At 48.5% G+C, this 24,460-nt stretch overlaps 1 protein-coding gene across 3 annotated transcripts; it reads left to right on the plus strand.

Moving 5' to 3' along the window:
* Positions 1-1,028: 1,028 nt before the first annotated feature.
* Positions 1,029-20,057, plus strand: TMEM201 (transmembrane protein 201). 3 transcript variants are annotated; one of them, XM_069947118.1, is made up of 11 exons: positions 1,029-1,193; positions 4,510-4,630; positions 6,229-6,423; positions 6,544-6,720; positions 7,086-7,435; positions 7,765-7,968; positions 13,642-13,859; positions 15,195-15,266; positions 15,935-16,213; positions 17,453-17,637; positions 19,722-20,057. In XM_069947118.1, the coding sequence occupies exons 1-11, from the start codon at positions 1,102-1,104 to the stop codon at positions 19,740-19,742; spliced, it is 1,914 nt and encodes a 637-aa protein (XP_069803219.1). In that variant the 5' UTR covers positions 1,029-1,101; the 3' UTR covers positions 19,743-20,057. The 3 variants fall into 3 exon arrangements, with proteins under 3 accessions (XP_069803219.1, XP_069803217.1, XP_069803218.1); XM_069947116.1 differs by having other exon boundaries at positions 1,031-1,193; positions 17,453-17,587; XM_069947117.1 differs by having other exon boundaries at positions 1,031-1,193; positions 15,935-16,192; positions 17,453-17,587.
* The last annotated feature ends 4,403 nt before the right edge of the window (positions 20,058-24,460 follow it).

Below are 24,460 nucleotides of genomic sequence, written 5' to 3' on the forward strand. Positions count from 1 at the left end.
ACCTGTCACATGATCACCCCTATATACTCCTGTACCTGTCACATGATCACCCCTGTACCTCTCACCTTATCGTTCCTATATACCCCTGTACCTCTCTACTGATCACCCCTATATACCCCTCTTGCTCTCTCCTGATCGTTCCTATATACCCCTGTACCTCTCACCTGATCGCCCCTATATACCCCTCTTGCTCTCTCCTGATTACCCCTATATACCCCTGTACCTCTCACCTGATCGCCCCTATATACCCCTGTACCTCTCACCTGATCGCCCCTATATACCCCTGTACCTGTCACCTGATCACCCTTATATACCCCTCTTGCTCTCTCCTGATTACCCCTATATACCCCTGTACCTATCACCCCTATATACCCCTGTACCTGTCACCTGATCACCCCTATATACCCCTGTACCTGTCACCTGATCACCCCTATATACCCCTGTACCTGTCACCTGATCACCCCTATATAACCCTGTACCTATCACCTCTATATACCCCTGTACCTCTCTCCTGATCACCCCTATATACCCCTCTACCTGTCACCTGACTGCCCCTATATACCCCTGTACCTGTCACCTGATCACCCCTATATACCCCTGTACCTCTCACCTGATCGCCCCTATATACCCCTGTACCTCTCTCCCTATATACCGCTACCACCTGCTGGTTCCCCCCTGTTCACACGCTGCAGATCGCCTCCCTCGGATGTTTTGGCTGCGGCTCCCGATCCTCCGGTTCCCGTCCGCTCCATTCATCATTTCCTCTGCCCATTAACCATTACCGTGCCAGGGAATCCCCGCCGATGAGTCACCGATGCCATCACGACCCCGTGAATCAGCCGCCCCTCCCCCCGGACCCCGCACGATCTCGGCCTTTCACGACTGACGCCCCCAGAGAACGGGGACGCCCACGTGTGCGCCAAGTCCTGAGCCCGCCCCACCAACGCCGAGCCCGCCCCTGTGATTGGCCGCGCCGTGTGGGTGGGCGTGGCCCGCGTCCCGGGTTTGTAGACGGAGCCGTGTTATTGGTTGGCCGGTAGGGGGACGGGGTGCAGACGGCGCGAGGCACCGGAGAGGAAGGAGCGGGACTTCGGCCGCCGCATGGAGGACCGGACAGAACTGCTGCTGCCCCTGGCCGGCCTGACCGCCGCCGCCGGGGCTACCGGGCTGCTGCTGTACCGGCTGCTCCGGAGGTGAGGAGGGGGCACGGCCGGGGGGCTTTGTTAGGAGAGGACTGGGGGAGGGGACATTAACCCCTGCGGTACCGGAGCCGAGTGACAGCTCCTGCCCGAGAGCGGGCCCGGTGTGAGCGCCGCCTCCGGCCGCTGCATGTGCCTCACCATGTGCTGAGGGGAGTGTCCCCCGCCCCCTCCTCACCGGAGGGGGCGCTGTGTCAGCTGAGAGCCGGGCACGGGCCGGGGGACAGCGTATACCGTATATACATGTGTGTACCGTATATATACAGAGAGGACAGGGGTGTACCGTATATACATGTGTGTACAGGGGTGTACCGTATATATTCAGAGAGGACAGGGGTGTACCGTATATATACATGTGTGTGTATAGGGGTGTACCGTATATATACAGAGAGGACAGGGGTGTACCGTATATATACATGTGTGTGTATAGGGGTGTACCGTATATATACAGAGAGGACAGGGGTGTACCGTATATATACATGTGTGTACCGTATATATACAGAGAGGACAGGGGGTGTACCGTGTGTATACAGAGAGGACAGGGGGTGTACCGTGTGTGTATATGTGTATCCGAGATGCTGGGGTGCAGGGTGAGTACAGGGGTGTACAAAATAAATATATATATATATATATATATATATATATATATATATATATATATATATATATACCACACACATACATACATACACATACATACCACACACATACATACATACACATACATACCACACACACATACATACACACATGCATATACATACACACATGCATATACATACACACATGCATATACATACACACATGCATATACATACACACATGCATATACATACACACATGCATATACATACACACATGCATATACATACACACATGCATATACATACACACATACACACATGCATATGCATATACATACACACATGCATATACATACACACATGCATATACATACACACATGCATATACATACACACATGCATATACATACACACATGCATATACACACACACATGCATATACACACACACATGCATATACACACACACACATGCATATACACACACACACATGCATACACATACACACACACACACATGCATACACATACACACACACACACACATGCATACACATACACACACACACACACATGCATATACATACACACACACACACATGCATATACACACACACACATGCATATACACACACACACATGCATATACACACACACACATGCATATACACACACACACACACATGCATATACACACACACACACACACATGCATATACACACACACACACACATGCATATACATACACATACACACATGCATATACATACACACACACACATACACACATGCATACACACACATACACACATGCATATACATACATACACACACACATGCATATACATACACACACACACATGCATATACACACACACACACACATGCATATACATACACATACACACATGCATATACATACACACACACACATACACACATGCATACACACACATACACACATGCATATACATACACACACACATGCATATACATACATACACACACACATGCATATACATACACACACATACACACACACACACATGCATATACACACACACACACACATGCATATACACACACACATGCATATACACACACACACATGCATATACATACACGCATTCATACACACACAGGTATACATACGCACGCGCATACATGCACCCGCGCATACATGCACCCGCGCACGCGCATACGCACGCACGTGCATACACACGCCCGCGCATACACGCGCATACACGCGCACGCGCATACACGCGCGCGCGTATACACACGCCCGCGCGTGCGTATACACGCGCGCGCGCGTATACACGCGCCCGCGCGTGTACTGGTGTGCAGGCTGAGCTCTCAGCGCAAGTGGTAAATGAAGCTATCTGAAGTGTAGCACGCTGTCGCATGGGGGTATTTGGGGGGCACAGTGTCTGTCAGGCAAGTGATATGTGGGTACACGGTGTTGAGGTGATGGTGAGGTGGAGTTTTTGGGGCAAACGCTCTCAGCTTATAGGGTTAGTACTTGGCATGCTGTATTGTGATTTTTGTGGGTGCACTGTATTGGGGAGGCGGCATTTGTGGGTGCATTGTATTGGGGAGGGGGTATTTGTGGGTGCATTGTATTGAGATTTATTAAGACAATCAACCAATCACAGCTCAGCTTCCATTACTCAGAGTGCGCTGTGATTGGCTGCTGTCTGTGTCCCGTTGATGTCTGACTGATGAATCTGCCCCCTGTGTTTCAGTTGGGGGTAATATTAGTGGGTTCACATTATGATACATTTTGTGAGTGCACCATGTTGTGTCAGCTGGGTGGTATTTGGGGGTGCCCGGTGTCAGCGGGGTGGTATTTGGGGGTGCCTGGTGTCAGCTGGGCGCTATTTGGGGGGTGCCCGGTGTCAGCTGGGCGCTATTTGGGGGGTGCCTGGTGTCAGCTGGGCGCTATTTGGGGGGTGCCCGGTGTCAGCTGGGCGCTATTTGGGGGGTGCCCGGTGTCAGCTGGGCGCTATTTGGGGGGTGCCCGGTGTCAGCTGGGCGCTATTTGGGGGGTGCCCGGTGTCAGCTGGGCGCTATTTGGGGGGTGCCCGGTGTCAGCTGGGCGCTATTTGGGGGGTGCCCGGTGTCAGCTGGGCGCTATTTGGGGGGTGCCCGGTGTCAGCTGGGCGCTATTTGGGGGACCCCTGTGTGCCGGCTCACCCCGGCCATTTTTGTAGATTTGCAGGTAACGATACCCAGCATCCATCACTTCTCCCCCTGCCCCCCCCCCCCAGGCGCCTGTCTCTCCAGCTGTTTGGGGGTCCGTCGGCGCTCGGTGACGTTCGTATAAAGCCTTTGTTTCTTCTCTCATCCGGCTGCTGGCGTGGGGGCATTAGGAGAACAGTTGTTGCGGCACAGGTGTCTGGCGTCTCGTCGTAGGGGATCACTCCGCATATAGTCACATCCGAAGCTGCGTTCAGAATCCTGCTTGTTTGTGGACAGTGGTGCATTGTGGGAGTCCTTATGACAGTGACAAAGTGTCACTGGTCATGTGACTGACGGTGGGGCGGAGCTAAACTACTGAGCTAAATTTCCCAGGGCGGCTGGGAAAACATTTAATGCTGCTTTGGATGTGAGCGGAGGACGGATCATCGGCTTGGACGTCTGTCAGTTGGAGATGTTTCACCCTGATGGGCACTAAGGGGTTAACCCCATACGTGATGATGGAGACGTGTTTGTGTTCTTTTTTACAGGAAACCTCCCACCCATGTGAAGGTGAACTGCTGGTTCTGCAGCCAGAACACTGTGGTGCCCTATGGAAACCGGAACTGCTGGGACTGCCCCAACTGTGAACAGTACAACGGCTTCCAGGAGGTGAGAGGGGACGCCATGTTATCTGCATCATGTGACTTACCTGCAGGATCGTCTGGGAGTTATGGCGCCCGCACATGGAGCGATAATCTGCCCAATCCGCTCCATGTAATAAAGACAATGATGATCGGCTGAACTGCAGAGCCGCCCTCTGAGGTGACAGACTGCTCAGCCAATAGCTGGCCACAGCACTGTCCTGTCCCGGCCACTGATTGGCTGAGCAGTCTGTCACTTCAGAGAGAGGCTCTGCAGTTCGGCTGCGGGCAGAAGCCTGGAAGATACCAGATAGATATAGATATATATACCGCCCTTGCTGCACAATAGTAGAGCCGTGTAAACTTGGGTTCACACACCATTCTTGCAATCCGTTTTTTGCAAAAAAAAAAAAAAAAAAAAACTATTAAAAACGAATGGAAAAAACAGATGCAACTGTGTGCATCCGTATTTCCATTGACTTCCATTATAAAAAAAAAATACAAAGCACACAGTTGCATCCGTTTTTTTTTTTTTTTTTTGCAAAAACGTAGTGTGAACCCAGCCTACTAGGCGCAGTGAACAAGCGCTGATCTAGCAGATCACCCGTTTACATTGATGATCAGGCCGTGTAATATGGATGTCGGGGTCTTCATTGTACGACTAGAGGTTCCCTGTCCGAGTCTGGTGTAATCCTGGCGCTGACGTCTGTGAGGCGGATTACAGGCTTTGTTTTAATTACCTGGAGAAGAAAAAGAGGATTAAAGGAGAAGTCCGGGCAGAGCTGGTGGGGAGGATAAAAGAAACAACATGCTCTCCCCTCTCCGGCTCCAGTGCTGGTGGCCGCATCCTGCCACTCAAGTCCCCAGCTTTTTCTGATCTGAGTGGGGACCTGGCCAATTATATATCTCCATGGTAACAGACTACAAACAGAACTTGTGTAGTCTGATTTGGCTGTAACTCCACTCCATCTGCCTTCTCTTCTACCATTTGTTTCCCAGCCTTTGGCTCTGTTGCAGAACTACAAATCCCAGCATGCACTGCACCCTTTATGTAGACACCAAACTTTATTTGTAGTGTGAAAAGTGAACATTTTTATATCCCCCTTATCAGAGTTACAAAGTTACACTCAGACTTTACACCCTTTATCTCTCCAGTCAATGATTGATGTGGTTTTATGGCTCCTGCACATACTGCGGCTTAGTACAGGCATCAGTTAGGGTGCACCAAGAGGCTTTTATAGTGAGGGGTCTGTATGGTTCCTGCACGATCTTTTTCTTACTGTCAGTGAATGGGGATATGCAGTTTATTTCCCACAGCTGAGGACTTGTTTCTATGTGTAGGAAAGACACAAATCTGTCTGTCTGGATAGTTGGTTAAATTTCACCTGCTCTGTGGCAGGGACGGGGTAAGCTGCGGCCCTCCAGCTGTGGCAAAACTACAATCCCCATCATGCCTGGACAGCCGAAGCTTTGCTTCGGCTGTCCAGGCATGATGGGAATTGTAGTTTAGCGACAGCTAGAGGGCCGCAGGTTCCCCCATCCCTGCCATAGAGCATTGTCTAGACCTGAGAGTATTAGATTCTTACTTTGCCATTTGCTGACATTGTTGGATTGGTCTGATTCCAGAATGGCGACTACAATAAACCAATCCCAGCCCAGCACAGCGAACATCTTAACCATTTGGTGTCCGGTGGGAACACGATCGCAGAAGCCACGAAGCCGCAGCAATGGGTGAACTGTGGGACTCTGCTGTGTAAAAAGTGTAACAATAACCAGAGTATCAAGATAAAGCAGCTGGCATCCTTCTTACCCAGAGAGGAGGTGGGTATAGTGCCCAGCGTAAGGTTCATTGTTGTCACTTTAACCCTGCAATTACAGGACGGACTCTGGCAAGTTCTGTGAGTTCAGGTGTCGCATGTTGTTCCGTTCTGTATTTTGCAGGAACGATACGATGAGGAGATTGAGGTCTATAAACACCACCTGGAGCAGATGTACAAGCTGTGCCGGCCGTGCCAAACCGCCATAGACAGCTATATCAAGTACCAAAACCGGCAGCTGAGGACAATCATGCTGAACCAGCAGTTCAAGCGTCGAGAGCTGGATAAAAGTTATGTACAGGTAAGAGGAGACCAGATGCTTCCACTTTGTAGTCTGGTCAGGTCATATTGGGGAATGGCAGCTAGCCTTTAGGCAATATTCACACCATGTCAATTCCAACCTGACCTTGTCTAGTGACTTAAACTAAAAACATAATCTGGAAAATCTGGAAAACCACAGTTTGGCTGCAACTTGTCTTCACACTCAGTGGAAAGTGGCGTTACGAACAGGATTCTTCTCCTGTTGGTATAGTGTATCTGTAGTTCATCAGTCACCTGCGGTCTGGTGGTAAGGAAGCAGCTGGACACTTAAACCTCACTTCTTCTCTCGTGAAGATCGTCATCAACTACATCAAGGAATTAAGCTGCATTGTCCTTGTTTTTCAGAGCTCTTCAAATTCCTCTTTTATCCGGATCCCCGCCAAGGTTGTTCTCCTCCGCTGCCTTGCATTCCTGAGCTGCGTCTTCCTCGTTTCTGTAGCGCGGTTAGGCACGAGGGACCTATTCTCCCTCTCCATAAAGGACTCTACAAACTTAACAGCAGAGTCCAGGAACGAGTCTCAGCCAGGGAATGCCGAGAGGCCGTCACTCATCGAGAAGGTCATCGGTGTTCTGCCCGAGCATACACTAGAAAACCTCAACCAGGCCTGGCGCTTCGGACGCAACAATCAGATCGGCTTGGCGTTTGGCGGCCTCTTGACTTGTGTCTTTGCCATGTTCCTTGCTGGACGTATCAGGTCAGTCCTTTTCAGGAACCATCATTTTTGCTAAATTGTTGTAATCAGATATGTTGAAAGTTACTGAGACCCAGTGTAGTCACTGTATAGACTGTAATAAAGAGAGTCTGATTCAACAGCTGGGAAGTGACGCTGAAAATAATACTTTAACCGTTATATTGGCTGCTCCTTCATATCAAATCTTTTATTTGCGGATGACTATAGTACAAGTTTAGGTACCGCAATGGGTACAAACATTGGCCCTATGTGGTTGTTTTCTCCGTGTCTTCCTTTAGAATAGACAGGTGATGTGTAATAATAATTATACTTTACTGCTTTGTTAATTTTAGGATGCGACGTGTTGACGCCTTCGCCTCATTCCTCTGGGTCCTTGTGACGGGACTATATCTCTCAGAGATGTATCTACTGAAGGATTCTCCTAGCTGGATGGATACAGCGAAGCTCGGTACCACGTCTTTGTGTTGCCTGGTCGGTCTCACCTCTGCAATGGCGACAAAGAAAGCCATTAGTCAACGGAGACAACGCCCTCGAAGGTCAGAGCCAGAGCAGTGAGCCGTGACCCTGGAGTCAATGTCCTGTCTGAATACTGTTCAGTCTCTGCTGGACCCGTAGACTGCTGTACTTCTCTTTTATGCCGTCTGCAAGTACAACAGGCCTTGGGGCCCTTTTCTTAAGCATTGAGCTCTTCCTGATGGCTTTGTGATGCCAGTCACTCTAGTCATTGCACTGTAGGCTACACTTTTAGGGCTCGTTCTTGTATATCTAAGCCACCCCGGATAGGATGCAAACTAGATGTATCACATTATGGTAGGGAAGGGGAAGCTTTGTCAGTCCAGCTGTAGCAAAACTACAATTCCCATCATGCATGCCAGCCAATGCTAAAGCTTTGACTGCCCAGACATGATGGGAATTGTAGTTTTGCATTAAAGGGTCAAAGGTTCCGCATCCCTGCTTTATGGGGAGAAATTGTACTGGATATATGTGAACGTACCCTTTTATAATGTGTGGTGACAAATCATCATTTTATTAGAGGGATTATCCAGAATAAGAAAAAAACAGCTGTGTTTTTTTGTTTTTATCCAATGACAGCGCCACCCCACTTTCCCAGGTTGTGTGCAGTATTACTATTCAGTCCAATTCACTTCAATGGAATTGAGCTGCAAAGCCACGCACAAACTGAAGACAAAAGTGGCGATGTTTCTGGAAGTAAGCAGCCCTGTTTTTATAAGCCTGGACAACCCCTTTAAGCCCTTGACTTCCAGCGGGGGGGGGGGTACTTTTTCGCTCGGACCGGGGATGAGGTGGCTGAGGGAAAAGACGTCCAATCACCTCCCCGGTTCCAGCAGCGGCTCCCTGCTGGAGTACCTCTTTAATGTTGCTACTTCCAGATTTGTATAAGTAGTTCAGCTGGATATTATTTTTTTTATATATATATCTGTGTGGTATAAGGCTACATTCACACACAGCCAAAGTGGTGGAATTTTGCGGTGCACCACCAGCCCCCCCCTGTCATAATGACAGTCTATGGGAGGCTCGTGCGACTCCTCTCTCATGTTTATTCTTCAGCGCAGAGCCTCCCATAGACTGTCATTATGACTGGGAGGCTGGCGTCATCCACCGCGTGTGAACTTAGCCTAAATATGAATTTTGTAAATCTTGCCCCTCTAAGTATAATTTTACTTTAACACTATTGATGATTGGAGTGTAACTCCCATGTTATATACATTAGCTGTTGGAGGGGAGTATTAATGGGATAGGTAAGGACTGTCTGATCGATGGGGGTCTGATCGCCTGATCACATGAACAAGGGTATCATGTCCCCCGTGTTATGTGTAAAGTGTCAATCAGACCTGTCGCTGCTTCATTCATCTCTGTGGGACGGACAAGATGGCCGTGTGCTGTATACCGCCATCTTTGTCCAGTCCATAGAGGTGAATGGCGCTGCAGCTGGACTATTGGGCGGTCTGATTCATGAATTCCACTTATCCAGAAAATCAAACGTATTACATGTGTGAACGCAGGCCAGGCCTGATTGCTTTACAGAAAACTGATTGATTTAATTAGTTGTTGGGTTGTTTTATATATTTATATATCTTACTACTTCTAAACGTGATTAGATGTAGCTTGTAGTCCGTGATTACACGGCATCGTATTAGTAGCATAAATGTCACTTTATAATGGAGGTGAAGATACGCTACCTTTTTAATTGCCTATAGGGGGCACTATTCATGTAGCAGCTCACAGTATATTAGAATGTAACTAAAAAGAACTCTACTTCTGGCCAAAATAGTGGAGCGATAAAGTGTTAAACCCTTAATGGGCTAGTTCACAAAAAAAAAATTATTTAAAATCAACTGGTGCCAGATGTTTGTAATTTATTTCTATTAAAACAATATATAAATATTAAAAAAGTCTTCCAGTACTTATCAGCTACTGTATGTCCTGCATTAAGTGGTGTGCTCTCTCCAGTCTGACACAGTGCTCTCTGCTGCCACCTCTGTCTATGTCAGGAACTGTCCAGAGCAGGAGAGGTTTTCTATGGGGATTTGCTGCTGCTCTGGACAGTTCCTGACATGGACAGAGGTGGCAGCAGAGAGCACTGTCAGACTGGAGAGAATTCACCACTTCCTGCAGGACATACAGCAGCTGGTAAATACTTTTTTTTTTTTTTTTTTTTTTTTTTTAATATATATATATTTTTTTTTATAGAAGTAAATTACAAACCTTAAATTACAAAGCACCAGTTGATATGAAAGAAACAAAGTTTGTGGTGAACTACCCCTTTTTACGGGGACAATCCAGACATGCCCATTCTAGGGGGAGTAACAGAGGAATTGCAGCCGGCCAAAACCATTCCCTGTGAGACAGGCGGGTGGCTCCTCCTATATAGCTGATCAGTATTGGAGTTAGTCAGCCATACGTAGAGCCGCTATAACATAAGCGTGACCTTTTTATATTATGGTATTATAATAGTTTTTCTTAGTTTTTTGACGCGTGCAAAGCACAACTATATAATGAGCACTAATCCCCTTCTATCCCGTCCCGATGTGAGGTAGGTAGACGCCTGTTGTGATTTACTTACGTTATTTATTCACTTTATAAGCTATCCTGGGTGTACAGTATATTGGAGGCGTGAGGCTCGCTGTGACATCATCGCTCTTGCGCTTATTGTGTCTATATTAGTCTTATGGATGGGATCATGGCAGAGAGACGCTTTATATTAAAGGGGGTGTCCAGGATTAAAGAGACCTGGCTGTTTTTGATGCAGAACAGCTCCACCCTAGTCCTCAGGTTTCATGTGGTATTACAACTTGGTTACATTCAATACAATAGTACTGAGCTGTAATACCACACACAACCCAAGGTCAGAAGTGGCGCTGGTTTGGAACGAAGGCGGCCATATTTTCCTAATATTGGGGAACCCCTGGTGGTGAACAGATAGTGGCGGTGTGTGTATTTTGCATATTTTGTCACATTCAGAACTTCGGGCAGTTCCCTCCTATATTTATGATGCTCAACCTGTGCTTCTCCAGCGGTTGCAGAACTACAACTCCCAGTATTCTTTACAGGCAGATTCCGCACGCATTTTTTCCGCGGAATCTGTTGGAAAATCCGCTAGAATTCCTCAGTGTGAACCCGGCCTAACAGTGTAGCTGTGATTTATTTTTATTTTTTTTTACTTTTTTTGCTATATGTAAATTATTAGCGCTGTCACTTTAAAAGACTGAGCAAGTGAAAAGTTTTGATTGGTCAGGTCTGGGAGTTCAGATCAAAACTTCTGACGTGCCAAAAGTTTTGTTTTTTAAGGCCATGTTCACATAGAATTCCCAACAGGGTTTTTTTTTTCAGCCAAAACCAGGAATGGGGAGAGAATACGGAACCTGTCCAAATACTGTGTATGAACATGGCCTTAAAGTGACTCTTTATTGATGAAGCTAGTTTCCATTGGCCTCCATTGATGAGGCATAGACCTAGTTATGATGGAGGACGTCTCCCGGTGTCTTGCCTCATTGCTGCCTCGGTGCTTTACTATTCTTGCGGCAGGGAATAGCTCACCCCGTGGTCGGTGACTGACATCCTAATCACTGTCGGGGGGCACTGGGGTCTGTGTGCTCTTGTTCTGCTCTCGCTCCATGTCTGTGCCTGGCTTCCCGTCTGCTGCCGTCCGCTCATGTGATGCCCATGCTTCTATCATGCTGTACACACTATATACATATATATATTTCTTGTTCTTTGTGATATGATGTGAACGCTTTGTACCCGCAGCTGATTATATGTTCAATAAATGGCCCGAGAGCCGACCACCTGACTCCAGTAGCCGTGCTTTCCTATTGAATGTGTCGCTGCTGTGGTGGGGGGAAGGGGGAGGGGTCTTCACTCTGTTCCGGCATGTTCCATGTCTGTCACTCTTCATTCACCAATACACACTGTGCACACACACACGGCTCTGGGTGGTCTACACGGACACTTGTGCCTTCATCATGTTGCTTACAGTGCAGTCCAGTGTACCTGATGGGACATGTAGCCAACTGGCTGTTGCAGTCAGTGCATAGAAAGTAACATGTCACGAAAACTGCATTGATACAACATGGCACAAGTATCGGTGTGTTTATGTCTCACATTTAAAGGGGTATAAAGACTTGGGGCGTACCCACACAGGATGCCAGGAGGTGGGCATTGATGGCTGATCTGCCAGGTCTAATCATACAACGTCCTCCATGTCTGACATCATCCACATCACTGCAAAACTACAATTCCCATCATGCTTGGACAACCAAAGCTTCAACATGATGGGAATTGTAGTTTTGCAGGAGCTGGTGGGCCGTGCATTTGGCGCCTGTGTCATAGGTCGTCACTCTACTCGTGGTCAGTGACATTGTATGTAGAATAGCCGGGACCGTCTGTAGCTTTACTATCACATGGACAATGATAAGTAACACACAAGGTTCCGCCGCCATTGTCCATTCCTCTGCTTGCTTTGCCAGTCCCTTCTGCAGCTCGGTGTCTCCCCTGCTTATCGTGACCCATACACGATCATTGCCTTAAATCCCTGGCCGACTGATGAGGACCACAGAGGTGAGCGTGGATGAATCTACAGAGAATGTATACATCTTGTCTTGTATTCACTGTATAGACAGTTCTGTCCAGCAGGTTAGAGGACAGCCCGAAGGAAATGGGGGAGTTTTTAGCAAAAAAAACCCATTTCTTTCAAATCAACTGATGCCAGTAAGTTATATAGATTGGTATTTTTATTCCATTAAATCTCCAGTCTTCCAGTACTTATCAGCTGCTGTATGTCCTGCAGGAAGTGGTGTATTCTCTCCAGTCTGACACAGTGCTCTCTGCTGCCACCTCTGTCCATGTCAGGAACTGTCTAGAGCAGCAGAAAATCCCCATAGAAAACCTCTCCTGACATGGACAGAGGTGGCAGCAGAGAGCGTTGTTAGACTTGAGAAAATACACCACTTCCTGCAGGACATACAGCAGCTGACAAGTACTGGAAGACTGGAGATTTTTAACTAGAAGTAACACTTTCTCTGTGATACTCCTTTTAATTCAATAAATTGCCATATACAGACGTCCTACAGATGCCATGGCTTTGCTGTGTCCGTTCTCAGCCATACTGCTAATATACAATCCATTGCCCTCAGCGTCATCCGCTCTTAGTCCGGGGGAGACTCACTTGACCGCACTCTTTGGAACAGGTTTCCTTCATTACAAAGGGCCTGTGTATAGACGCAGCAGTTGTATATAGCAGATGTGGCTGCTGCTCTTGTTGTTGGGGAGGGTCAGGTGCAGGGTAAGGGGCGGCCATCACGCAGTAGGACACTCTGCAGCGCTCGGCTCCCATCATTCTTCCCTCTTATCACACTTTGGGGATTTCTTCTGTTACTTTGTTCCTCATTGTTTGCATGACTTCTGCTTCCCATCGGGGACATTCAGATCTTGTAAACCTGTCCGGAGCGGATACTCTGCTGCATCTGTATCCAGTCTAAGCCTGTGCCCCCCCGACTGATACATTGTAGCAAAGCTGCTGATGTGCTTGGTTTGCAGCAGTTGAAGGAAAGCATGTAAGAATATTATTACAGAGTTGCAGGACTATTATACAATGACTAATTCCTATATAATCCCTATACCCCTTCCCTTAAAGGGACCTGCGGCGCTGCGCTCTGTCCTTTTGTTTAGCGTCCTCCTTCCTCCTTCAGATATCTCTCTGGGGACTCGGTATCTTCCTTCGGACGCATGAATGGCAGTATAGTTCTTCCAGACCAGCCCACGCCATTGCTGTCCACCCCGCCCGGTCTCCTGCACCTGCTGAGCCATCCGGCCTATCGGGCTGAACGTAAAGCATCACCCTCGTCTCTGCCCGGACGTCTGAACAGAGCCCTGTCCCTGGGCACCATCCCTTCCCTGGCGCGGGCGGGTAAGTTATTCCTATAGACTAATGGGGGGGGGGATATTGATATATAGATGGTATACAGTGTATCTATGGGAGTATAAGAATAAAGCTGTATTCAGAGATCACTAGGCGACTACGTGCAGCCACAGTGCGGTATATGGCAGAACACAGGGTTATTACAGAAAGTAGCCCTAGGGGTATCCCATGAGCCCTTGCTGCCACTATATACTGTATAATACAGGCTTGTTTAGTCGAAAACAAAGGAAACCCGTAAGTCCAGATATGTACGTATATAGTGTGTGTGTGTATGTATGTATATATCTCTATATATATAATCTCCGGATTTCCTGTGTGTGATTGGCTCCTCTCTGCCTCTGGGCTCGGAGCAGTGATCATCGGGCCCCCTCCCCTTTGTTATGCCGTTAGATTGGCTGGAATGCCCGGTATGTGCAGGGGCCACTTACACAGGAAATGGGAAGGATTATTAACCCTGTAGTGACCAGGGGTAGGCTTCTGTACAAGTTCTAACCCCACTGCTGATCTGTGTTCTCCCACAATGCTTCATATTCTGTCTGAATTATAAAAAAACAGATGGCAGATTGTAAAGAATTAGAAAAAACATGGCTGCTTTCTACCATAACCAGCGCCACATCTGTCCTCAGGATCAATGTGGTATTGCACTCTCCCCTTTAAAGGGAACCTGTCACCCCCCCCCCCCGTGCCGGGGTGACAGGCTCCCGACCCCCAGTTAGAGCACCCTATACTCACCTCATCCCGCCGGGTCCCGCTTCTGGAGGTGGTCGGGTGATGAAGATCTCAGCCGCTGCAGCCCGGCGCGCGCACTGAGAGATGAGTCCAACGCTCATAGAGAATGACGGAGCGCTGGACTCTCCTGTCATTCTCTATGGGTGTTGGACTCCTCTCTCAGCGCGCGCGCCGGGCTGCAGCGGCTGAGATCTTCATCACCCGACCACCTCCAGAAGCGGGACCCGGCGGGATGAGGTGAGTATAGGGTGCTCTAACTGGGGGTCGGGAGCCTGTCACCCCGGCACGGGGGGTGACAGGTTCCCTTTAAATGGCCCATAGACTTTTGACAGCCTGCGCTCCTGCAGCAATATTTCCCCGGCTATATGCCTTAAGAGTGGGTGTCCGCAGTGAGACCCTCTGTGATCAATAACTTTTGACGTTTTTGTAACAGGGACCCTTTAAGTGAACTCTAATATTACAGTCAGCTCTCCCATTATAATCAGTTACCCGTACGCCCCCCGCCTGTACTTGCAGACACATCTTTAAGACTTTGGGCTGTATGGCCAATAGGGGACGTCTGCTGATGATTGACCCTGTACTTGTGTTCTGTAGATTCTGGATACCTCTTTAGCGGGAGCCGCCCGCCTTCTCGCTCTTCAGTGCTTAAAGAGTCTCCAGGATCAGGTAAGAGCAGATACCAGTCATGGATATGAATATATCTAAGCGGCCACCATTACAGTCCTCACACAGTGACTGTGACGTCCATATTGGTTGTCTCATACATTAAGGCCAATGGTGGCAAAAGTCACCAGCAACAAAAAAAATCCACCATGTCGCAGTGCATCACTATTCACTAGTTTTAGTACTCCTTAAAGGGGTACTCCAGCAAAGAAAATTATTTTTTTCAGTTCAACTGGTGTCAGAAAGTTATATAGATTTGTAAATTACTTTTATGTAAAAATCTCCAGACTTCCAGTACTTATCAGCTGCTGTTTGTCCTGCAGGAAGTGGTGTATTCCCTCCAGTCTGACACAGTGCTCTCTGCTGCCACCTCTGTCCATGTCAGGAACTGTCCAGAGAAGCAGCAAATCCCCATAGAAAACCTCTCCTGCTCCGGACAGTTCCTGACATGGACAGAGGTGGCAGCAGAGAGCACTGTGTCAGACTGGAGGGAATACACCACTTCCTGTTGGACATACAGCAGCTGATAAGTACTGGAACACTGGAGATTTTTAAATAGAAGTAAAAACATATCTCTAACTTTCTGACACCAGATTTGGAAAAATAAAATATATATAATATATATTGTCACCGTTGTCCCCCTTTAATGGAAGCCATCTCTGTCTCCTCAGATTATTTTTCCCTTCTGTCTGGAAGCTGCGCGGCCTCTCCTCTGCCGTCTCCCACCCCGTCCGTTGCCGGCTCTGCCACCTCCAGCTGCGGCTCCTTGCTCCACCGACGTCCGTTGATCAGCCCCGCTCGCCTCAACCTGCAAGGACAGAAGCTGGGCCTCTCCCTGAACAGGACCCCGACCCGCACCAGCTACGATGATGCCTATCACCCCGACAGCAGCCTCTGCCCACATGAGCTCTCACACAAGTTTGCACAAAGTGCGTTTCTGGGCATTTGGGGCAAGTATAGGACCGATTTACCTCTATTACTGGGGGGACGTTCTTGTAGTGATCGGTTGTGTCACATGACATTTCGGTGCCATGCTGTTATCCACAGTACCCAATTAGAAGGGATTTCCTACTGTACAGCTACTTTCTTGAAAAAGTAGCGCCACCCCTGTCATCAGGTTGTGTGTGGTATTACAATTCAGCTCCATTCTCTTTAATGAAACAGTTGCAATGCCGCACACAACCTGAGGACAGGACAGGCCTTGTCCTATGATTACAGTTTATGACCCTTCAGGACAAGTGATAAAGGTCTGACTACAGAGACCCCCATGGATCACAAGAATAAAGGGAGGGGGGCACCATTGTAATGGAGTGTTGGTTAAGTATTTGTGTTGCTGCTTCATTATTGCTGTGGCGACAGCCGAGTGTTATAGTCCGTGAATAGAGCAACGGTGCACGTGATTGGCTGTCACTGGGACTTTTGAATTCCTGATCCTGATAGATGAGGGTCTCGGCAGTTGGGCCTCCACCCATTAGACACTGAGACCCATCAGACTTTCAGACTTAAAGGGGTATTCCACTCAAACATAACCATGGTGAGACTACCAATTCATTCCATTGCTGGCTGTATCTGCAACATTGTTGCTTTTTTGTAATGCTGGGAGGGATAATCTGAGGTCAAGTTTCTAATGAACTCACTGTGATTAACCCTCCCAGTATTACAAAGAAGCTACAGTGTTGCAGATACAGCCTGCCAGGGACTTGTTTATATCTGTCATCTCAAAAGAGGGGGGGAGGAGGGGGAGACGGAAAGAAAGGATCACACACAGATTTTTGTCTCTTCAGCAGAAAGCAGCAGCTGAGAACTGGGGGAAGGAGACTGAATAGATAATAAGTACAGGAAGGAATTGTTAGACTCTCCATGGGCAGCATTAGGTGGAATACCTCTTTACATTGTCGTCTTGGTATAGCTCCTATAATTTCCAGGAGTGTGTGTATATAGAACCATGTAGTCTCCTCCTGTTACTTCTGATATACTAAACAAAAGGGATGGGGAACCTTCGCCCTCCAGCTGTTGCAAAACTACAATTTGCCTTGGCTGTCCAGGCATGATGGGAATTGTAGTTGTGCAACAGCCAGAGGGCCAAAGGCTCCCCATTCCTGCTATACAATAAGCCTGTAGACTCCCAGTACCACTACTACTTCATCATCCACCCTGATGCCTAACGCACATTGTTCTTCATCTTTCAGACACCATGAAGCTTATGACGGAGGCCGGCAGCCTATCCAGCAATCACACCCCCAAGAAGGAGAACTCCTCTCATTCCTCCGCCTGTCAGGTGGACTCCACCACCGCCTTCCTGGAGTCTCCATCCAAGTGGAAAAGTGAGTGGCTTCTCCCATCCGCTACTCAGTTATCACTGGAGCGAGCTAATGCAAGTATACGCTGCTGTTCCACCCGGGGGCCCTGGGCCCTTATTACCTATGTACATAACTCCAGCATGTGAGGAGGCCCCCATTATACCCCCTTTTATCACACAACATGCTAGGTCCATCCTCACAGTGCATGTCAGGCTGTTCCTATCCTCAGTAGCTTCTGCTGTAATGCATTGTGGGTGATGTAGTGTGTCTTCATAGAGATCCATGTGATTTGTCCCCCACAATAGATTGCACCTATGCAGACTATTCGGAATGATTTATGGGGGGACTATCTGGTCATGTTTGGGGAATAACCTGCTTGCTGTCAGTGAATGGGCATGCTGTTGTGTGCACGACCATTGCTGCTCTCACCTGAGAAGTGGATACAATCTAGACAATGCTCTGAGCTAAACACGTCAGGCGCACAGATCCTTCTGCTGATTTGTTACAATGTACCAGTCTAGAGTCCAGGATTGTCTAGATTAGATACAGTTGTATCCACATCCCTTCCATTTACTGAGAGCAAGTATCTCTGCATCATTCCCCAGTATGCCTTCCCTTAAAGGGATAATGGCACCTGTGTGACCAGTAAGGCTGCATGCACCAGTCTGTGATATACGGTCTGCAAGTGCACTGTGTGTCACTAACTGAGCTCTGGACCTGTTAAGGGACTCTGTCATTTATTAGGATGCCGGAGAGTTCTGAAACAGTTAAAACTTTTTGCTACTGTATTGGCACAGTCGTGTCACCTTAGCAGCAACGAAAAGCTGTTTCCGATGGCATCATAATAAATCAAGATGCTAGAGTACCTTAAAGAGTTCCTTTAAAGCGACTCCGTACCCACAATCTGTCCCCCCCAAACCACTTGTACCTTCGGATAGCTGCTTTTAATCCAAGATCTATCCTGGGGTCCGTTCGGCAGGTGATGCAGTTATTGTCCTAAAAAAATACTTTTAAGTTTGAAGCCCGTGCCTAACTGGAGTATCTGTGCCCTAACTCTGCACCACCCCTCTGTCCCTCCTCCCCACCCTCTTCATCATTAGGAATGCCACAGGTCCTTAACAATCCAGCCCATGTGCCCAGCTGCCACAGGTGGGGGATAGGAGGCAATCTGCCTGGAGCATTCCTAATGATGAGGAGGGACGGAGGGGTGGTGCAAAGTTAGGGCACAGATACTCCCGTTGGGCACATGGCTTTAAGTTTAAAAGTATTTTTTTTAGGACAATAACTGCATCACCTGCCGAACAGACCATAGGACAGATCTTGGATTAAAAGCAGCTATCCGAAGGTAAAAGGGGGGAGGGGGGTCAGATTGTGGGTACAGAGTCGCTTTAAATGATGCCAAAGTTCCTTAAAGAGGAAGTCCAGGGTTTGATGCCGCCGCCTTTTTTTTTTTTTTTTTTTTTTTTTCTCTTCCCAAAAGAGCCAGAGAGGAAATGGCTGAACAGAAGAACATGCACCTACCTCCCCGGCTCCCCAGCGCTGGTGTCCGCTGTCCCCGGCCACTTCCTGGTCTGAGCGGGATCCCACGGCTGCTGACTGGCTGTTATCGGCCGAATACAGCCAATAATCGTTCCGTGGAATAGGGCCTTTAGACCAGGAAGTGGCCGGGGGACTGGGAACCCGAGTGGGGGGCAGTGGACTCCAACTCAGCTCCTCCCCAGCTCTTTTGGAAAAAAAAAAGTCTGATGTCTGACTTCTTTAACAGGTCAAGAGTTCAGTTTGTGACAGTCTGCTTGGTCATTTCTGTGACATAATTCCAAGATTGCTGCTGTGTGGTCTTATTGCCCTTAAAGGTGAAATGCCTCCATTAATTGGTGTACTGCCCCTTTAAAGGGGTTATTCAGCTCTACAAAATAATGGCCACTCTTTCTTCCAGAGGCAGCACCGCTATTGTCTCCAGTTTGGGCTGGGTTTTTCAACATTGAAGTGAATGGAACTTGATTGCAAACTGCACCTGAACTGGAGACAAGAGCGGTGCTGTCTCTGGAAGAAAGTGGCCATGTTTTTCTAACGCTGGATAATCCCTTTAAGCATTACTAACTTAAAACCTGACACCCCTCTCTGAATCCCCTTCTCACTCACTCCGCTTTACCCCCAGGTTGTGGTGGGATGTCGCTGACCAGCGTCTTCTTGGCTCTGAGCTTCGCCATGAATGTGGTGCTGATCGTCGTCTTCTACCAAAAACTCCTGTGACCTCATCTGCAGTCCTGGTTTCACCTGGTGCTCCCCATCATCTGGGCTTTCTCTTGTGTTCCTGGTGTTGCCCATCACTGGTGCTCTCTGACACTCCTGGTTCAGGGTCATGACTACTCCAAGACAACCATTTGTTGTATCTCACTAGATTTGGGGCGTCCGGGCCTCTGCTGACCATGGTGGCGTTTGGCCCTCTCCACCTTCTAGTCCACTGCTGACCATGGGGTGTCTGGTGTTCTCCACCTTCTAGTCCACTGCTGACCATGGGGTGTCTGGCTCTCTCCACCCTGTAGGCCTCTGCTAACCCCATGGGGGGGTGTCTGGTGCTCTCCACCCTGTAGGCCTCTGCTGCCAATGGTGGCGTCTGGCCCTCTCCACCTTGTAGGCCGCTGCTGACCATGGGGCGTCCAGCCGTCCCTCTCCACCATCTAGGCCGCTGCTAACTATGGGTCATCCGGCCCATTCCTCCCTGTTGGCTACTGCCGACTATGGGGCATCCGGCCATCTCCAACATCTAGGCTGCTGCTGACCATGGTGGCAGCTGAATGGCCCTCCCCGTAGGTCACTGCTTATCACAGTGGCATCCGCCTCTCTCCACCCTGTAGGCCTCTGCTGACCATGGTGGTGTCCGGCCCTCCACTGTCTGTAGGCTGCTGCTGACCATGGGGCGCCCAGCTGGCCCTCTCCACCCTGTAGGCCTCTGCTGACCATGGTGTCATCTGGCCCTCTCCAACATCAAGGCCGCTGCTGACATGGGTTGTCCGTCCGGCCTTTTCCACCCTGTAGGCCTCTGCTGACCATGGTGTCATCTGGCCCTCTCCAACATCTAGGCTGCTGCTGACCTGGGGCGTCCGGCCCTTTACTGCCCGTAGGCTTCTGCTTACCATGGGGCGTCTGGTCCACCCTCTAGGCCGCTGCTGACATGGGGCATCCGGCCGGCCCTCCACCCTGTAGGCCGCCGCTGACCATGGCCATTAGCTGTTCTGATCTTTTCTGGGTGGAGCAGAATAATTTTATTCACCGCAGTTCGGTGATCTGTAAATAAGTTGTCGTGTTTGTACGTCTTATGTCATTGTCTAAATACAAAAAATATGTTTCAAAATCTCCTGGTGCTCGTGCGTCGTCCTTCTTCCTGATGGATCTCGGTGTAGAGGTCAGGGTGTCTGGAGGCATCTCCAGCAGATGGTCGATAATTGTGGGTAATACTAATCTATAGAGATCAGGAAACTGACACACTGCGTGGATGTGCATCATGGTTAAAAGTTATCTGTATATTAAGGTAACTTCAGGATAAGCTGCCCTGTGTATGTGAGGAGTCATGTGACCATTATATAACGTCTTTTTGCACCAGTTTTCCCCTCTGCAGGCTCCATCTCTAATTTTCAGTTTTCCCTGAGCTGGTGGGTATAGACTGGCTGCCATGTCATCTCCTATATACACAAAGGGGATCCTGCTTCCCTATGTCGCTGTAGCATACACTTCTACAGGACATTATACAGCAGTATTAAGCAGTGTAAGCCATGGATCCACAGCAGGGGTGGGAGCGGATAGTTATTTTAAGCTTCCTTTAATGACCTATGGCCAGCATGTAACCCCAATAGTTGGAGAAGGGGGTAAAGTAGGAATGGCGTCTGATAAGAGAAGAAAGAGGCACTTTTCTCTGATAAGATATTTCACAAAAGTCTAGACTTTCACTTGTACTATTTTACACAAGGTTTGTTGAAGTGACAGCGACTATTGTACAGATATTTATATATTGCATCACATATACCTGGTGTTCTCCAGACGTTTGCACTGTACATCCAGAGACATTTTGCAGATATATGCACAGCTTACATATAGCATAAAATCTGCAAAATGTTGTTGCATCAGTTTTCAAATTCTTATTGGGGTTATCCAGGAATATAAATTATTTATATATATAATATAATTTTTTTTTTATTTTTTTTAAAGTTGCTTTTTTGCAAAAACAGCGCCACCCCTGTCATCAGGTTGTGTGTGGTATTACAATTCAGTTCTATTCACTTTAATTGAGCTGCAGAACTCCCCCACCCCCAACCTGAGAACATGAGAGGCGCTGTTTCTGGAAAACTCAGTCTGCCGCTCTGTCCATAGCCGAGTCTGAGGCTTCAGGTGTTTATGGAAACCAGGGCTCAGACCATGGTCTACACCAGAGGGGTCAAACTTAGGCCGTCCAACCGTTGCAAAACTACAATTCCCATCATGCCTTGCCAGCTAAAGCTTTGGCTGTCCAGGCATGTAATTTTGCACCAGCCGGGGGAGCCTGCCTTTACCACCCCTGCTCCATGGCTGCTGTACAACAATGGAGCCGCTGCTCTGCAGAAGGGCTGCATACCTAAAACGGTGAGAGATTAATAATCTATACTCTGCACATCGGTTGTATTTCTTGTCGTCTCCAGAGCAGTAATGATCAGGTGGTGACCTATAGAGGATGATTAGCCGAGTACAGCGAGGATCTCCCTCGTTCCTGGGTGGCTATGCTCCAGCAATATAATCCACATCATGTGACGTCACAGACACCTGGAGCGCATGGTGGAGAGTAACTGATCCTGACGCATGTGTCACCGCCCGGCCTGTGATCAGTGCCGCTGTATGGCCCCTGACTGCTACAGCGTGTGAGCACTGAGGGATAGGGCTGATACACTGTGAGGGGGCCTGAGGGGGGCGCTGTAGGACACAGGTACTCCCTGTCACTGGGCAGAGCCATGCTAGAGGGAGCCATCATAGGGCTGTGCGGTCTGGGATTTGGGGATCAGAGCACAAGGTGGTGGCACAATGTAAGGAGACTGGTTGTAATGTTATGGCTGACATGTTGTCTATAGTAACCGCATCCCAGCCCGCTGCCCTCATAGGTTTCATAGTAATAGTCATTGGGGGAGATTTATCAAACATGGTGTAAAGTGATACTGGCTCAGTCGCCCCCGGCAACCAATCAGATTCCACCTTTCATTCCTCACAGACTCAGGAATCCATCAGCCATTGTATCCGCCTGCAGGCGTCACCATCCCTGGATATAATGTAACAGATGCCGCCAGGTGAGAAGGATATGACCTGCAGTTCTCCATCCTGTAACACTCCAGCTGTTATATAACTACAACTCCCAGCATGCCCTGAGTGCAGCAGGTTCTCCAGCTGTTATATAACTACAACTCCCAGCATGCCCTGAGTGCAGCAGACTCCAGCTGTTATATAACTACAACTCCCAGCATGCCCTGAGGGCAGCAGACTCCAGCTGTTATATAACTACAACTCCCAGCATGCCCTGAGTGCAGCAGGTTCTCCAGCTGTTATATAACTACAACTCCCAGCATGCCCTGAGTGCAGCAGGTTCTCCAGCTGTTATATAACTACAACTCCCAGCATGCCCTGAGTGCAGCAGGTTCTCCAGCTGTTATATAACTACAACTCCCAGCATGCCCTGAGTGCAGCAGACTACAGCTGTTATATAACTACAACTCCCAGGCCTAACTACAACTCCCAGCAAGGCCTGAGTGCAGCAGACTCTCTAGCTGTTATATAACTACAACTCCCAGCATGCCCTGAGTGCAGCAGGTTCTCCAGCTGTTATATAACTACAACTCCCAGCATGCCCTGAGTGCAGCAGACTCCAGCTGTTATATAACTACAACTCCCAGCATGCCCTGAGGGCAGCAGACTCCAGCTGTTATATAACTACAACTCCCAGCATGCCCTGAGTGCAGCAGGTTCTCCAGCTGTTATATAACTACAACTCCCAGCATGCCCTGAGTGCAGCAGGTTCTCCAGCTGTTATATAACTACAACTCCCAGCATGCCCTGAGTGCAGCAGGTTCTCCAGCTGTTATATAACTACAACTCCCAGCATGCCCTGAGTGCAGCAGACTACAGCTGTTATATAACTACAACTCCCAGGCCTAACTACAACTCCCAACAAGGCCTGAGTGCAGCAGACTCTCTAGCTGTTATATAACTACAACTCCCAGCATGCCCTGAGTGCAGCAGACTCTCCAGCTATTATATAACTACAACTCCCAGCATGTCCTGAGTGCAGCAGACTCTCCAGCTATTATATAACTACAACTCCCAGCATGCCGAGTGCAGCAGGTTCTCCAGCTATTATATAACTACAACTCCCAGCATGCCCTGAGTGCAGCAGACTCTCCAGCTATTATATAACTACAACTCCCAGCATGTCCTGAGTGCAGCAGACTCCAGCTGTTATATAACTACAACTCCCAGCATGTCCTGAGTGCAGCAGACTCCAGCTGTTATATAACTACAACTCCCAGCATGTCCTGAGTGCAGCAGACTACAGCTTTTATATAACTACAACTCCCAGCATGTCCTGAGTGCAGCAGACTACAGCTGTTATATAACTACAACTCCCAGCATGTCCTGAGTGCAGCAGACTCTCTGGCTGTTATATAACTACAACTCCCAGCATGCCCTGAGTGCAGCAGACTACAGCTTTTATATAACTACAACTCCCAGCATGCCCTGAGTGCAGCAGACTCCAGCTGTTATATAACTACAACTCCCAGCATGCCCTGAGTGCAGCAGACTCCAGCTGTTATATAACTACAACTCCCAGCATGCCCTGAGTGCAGCAGACTCCAGCTGTTATATAACTACAACTCCCAGCAT

This window comes from Dendropsophus ebraccatus, chromosome 12, assembly GCF_027789765.1.
Source record: "Dendropsophus ebraccatus isolate aDenEbr1 chromosome 12, aDenEbr1.pat, whole genome shotgun sequence".
NCBI lineage: Eukaryota > Metazoa > Chordata > Amphibia > Anura > Hylidae > Dendropsophus > Dendropsophus ebraccatus.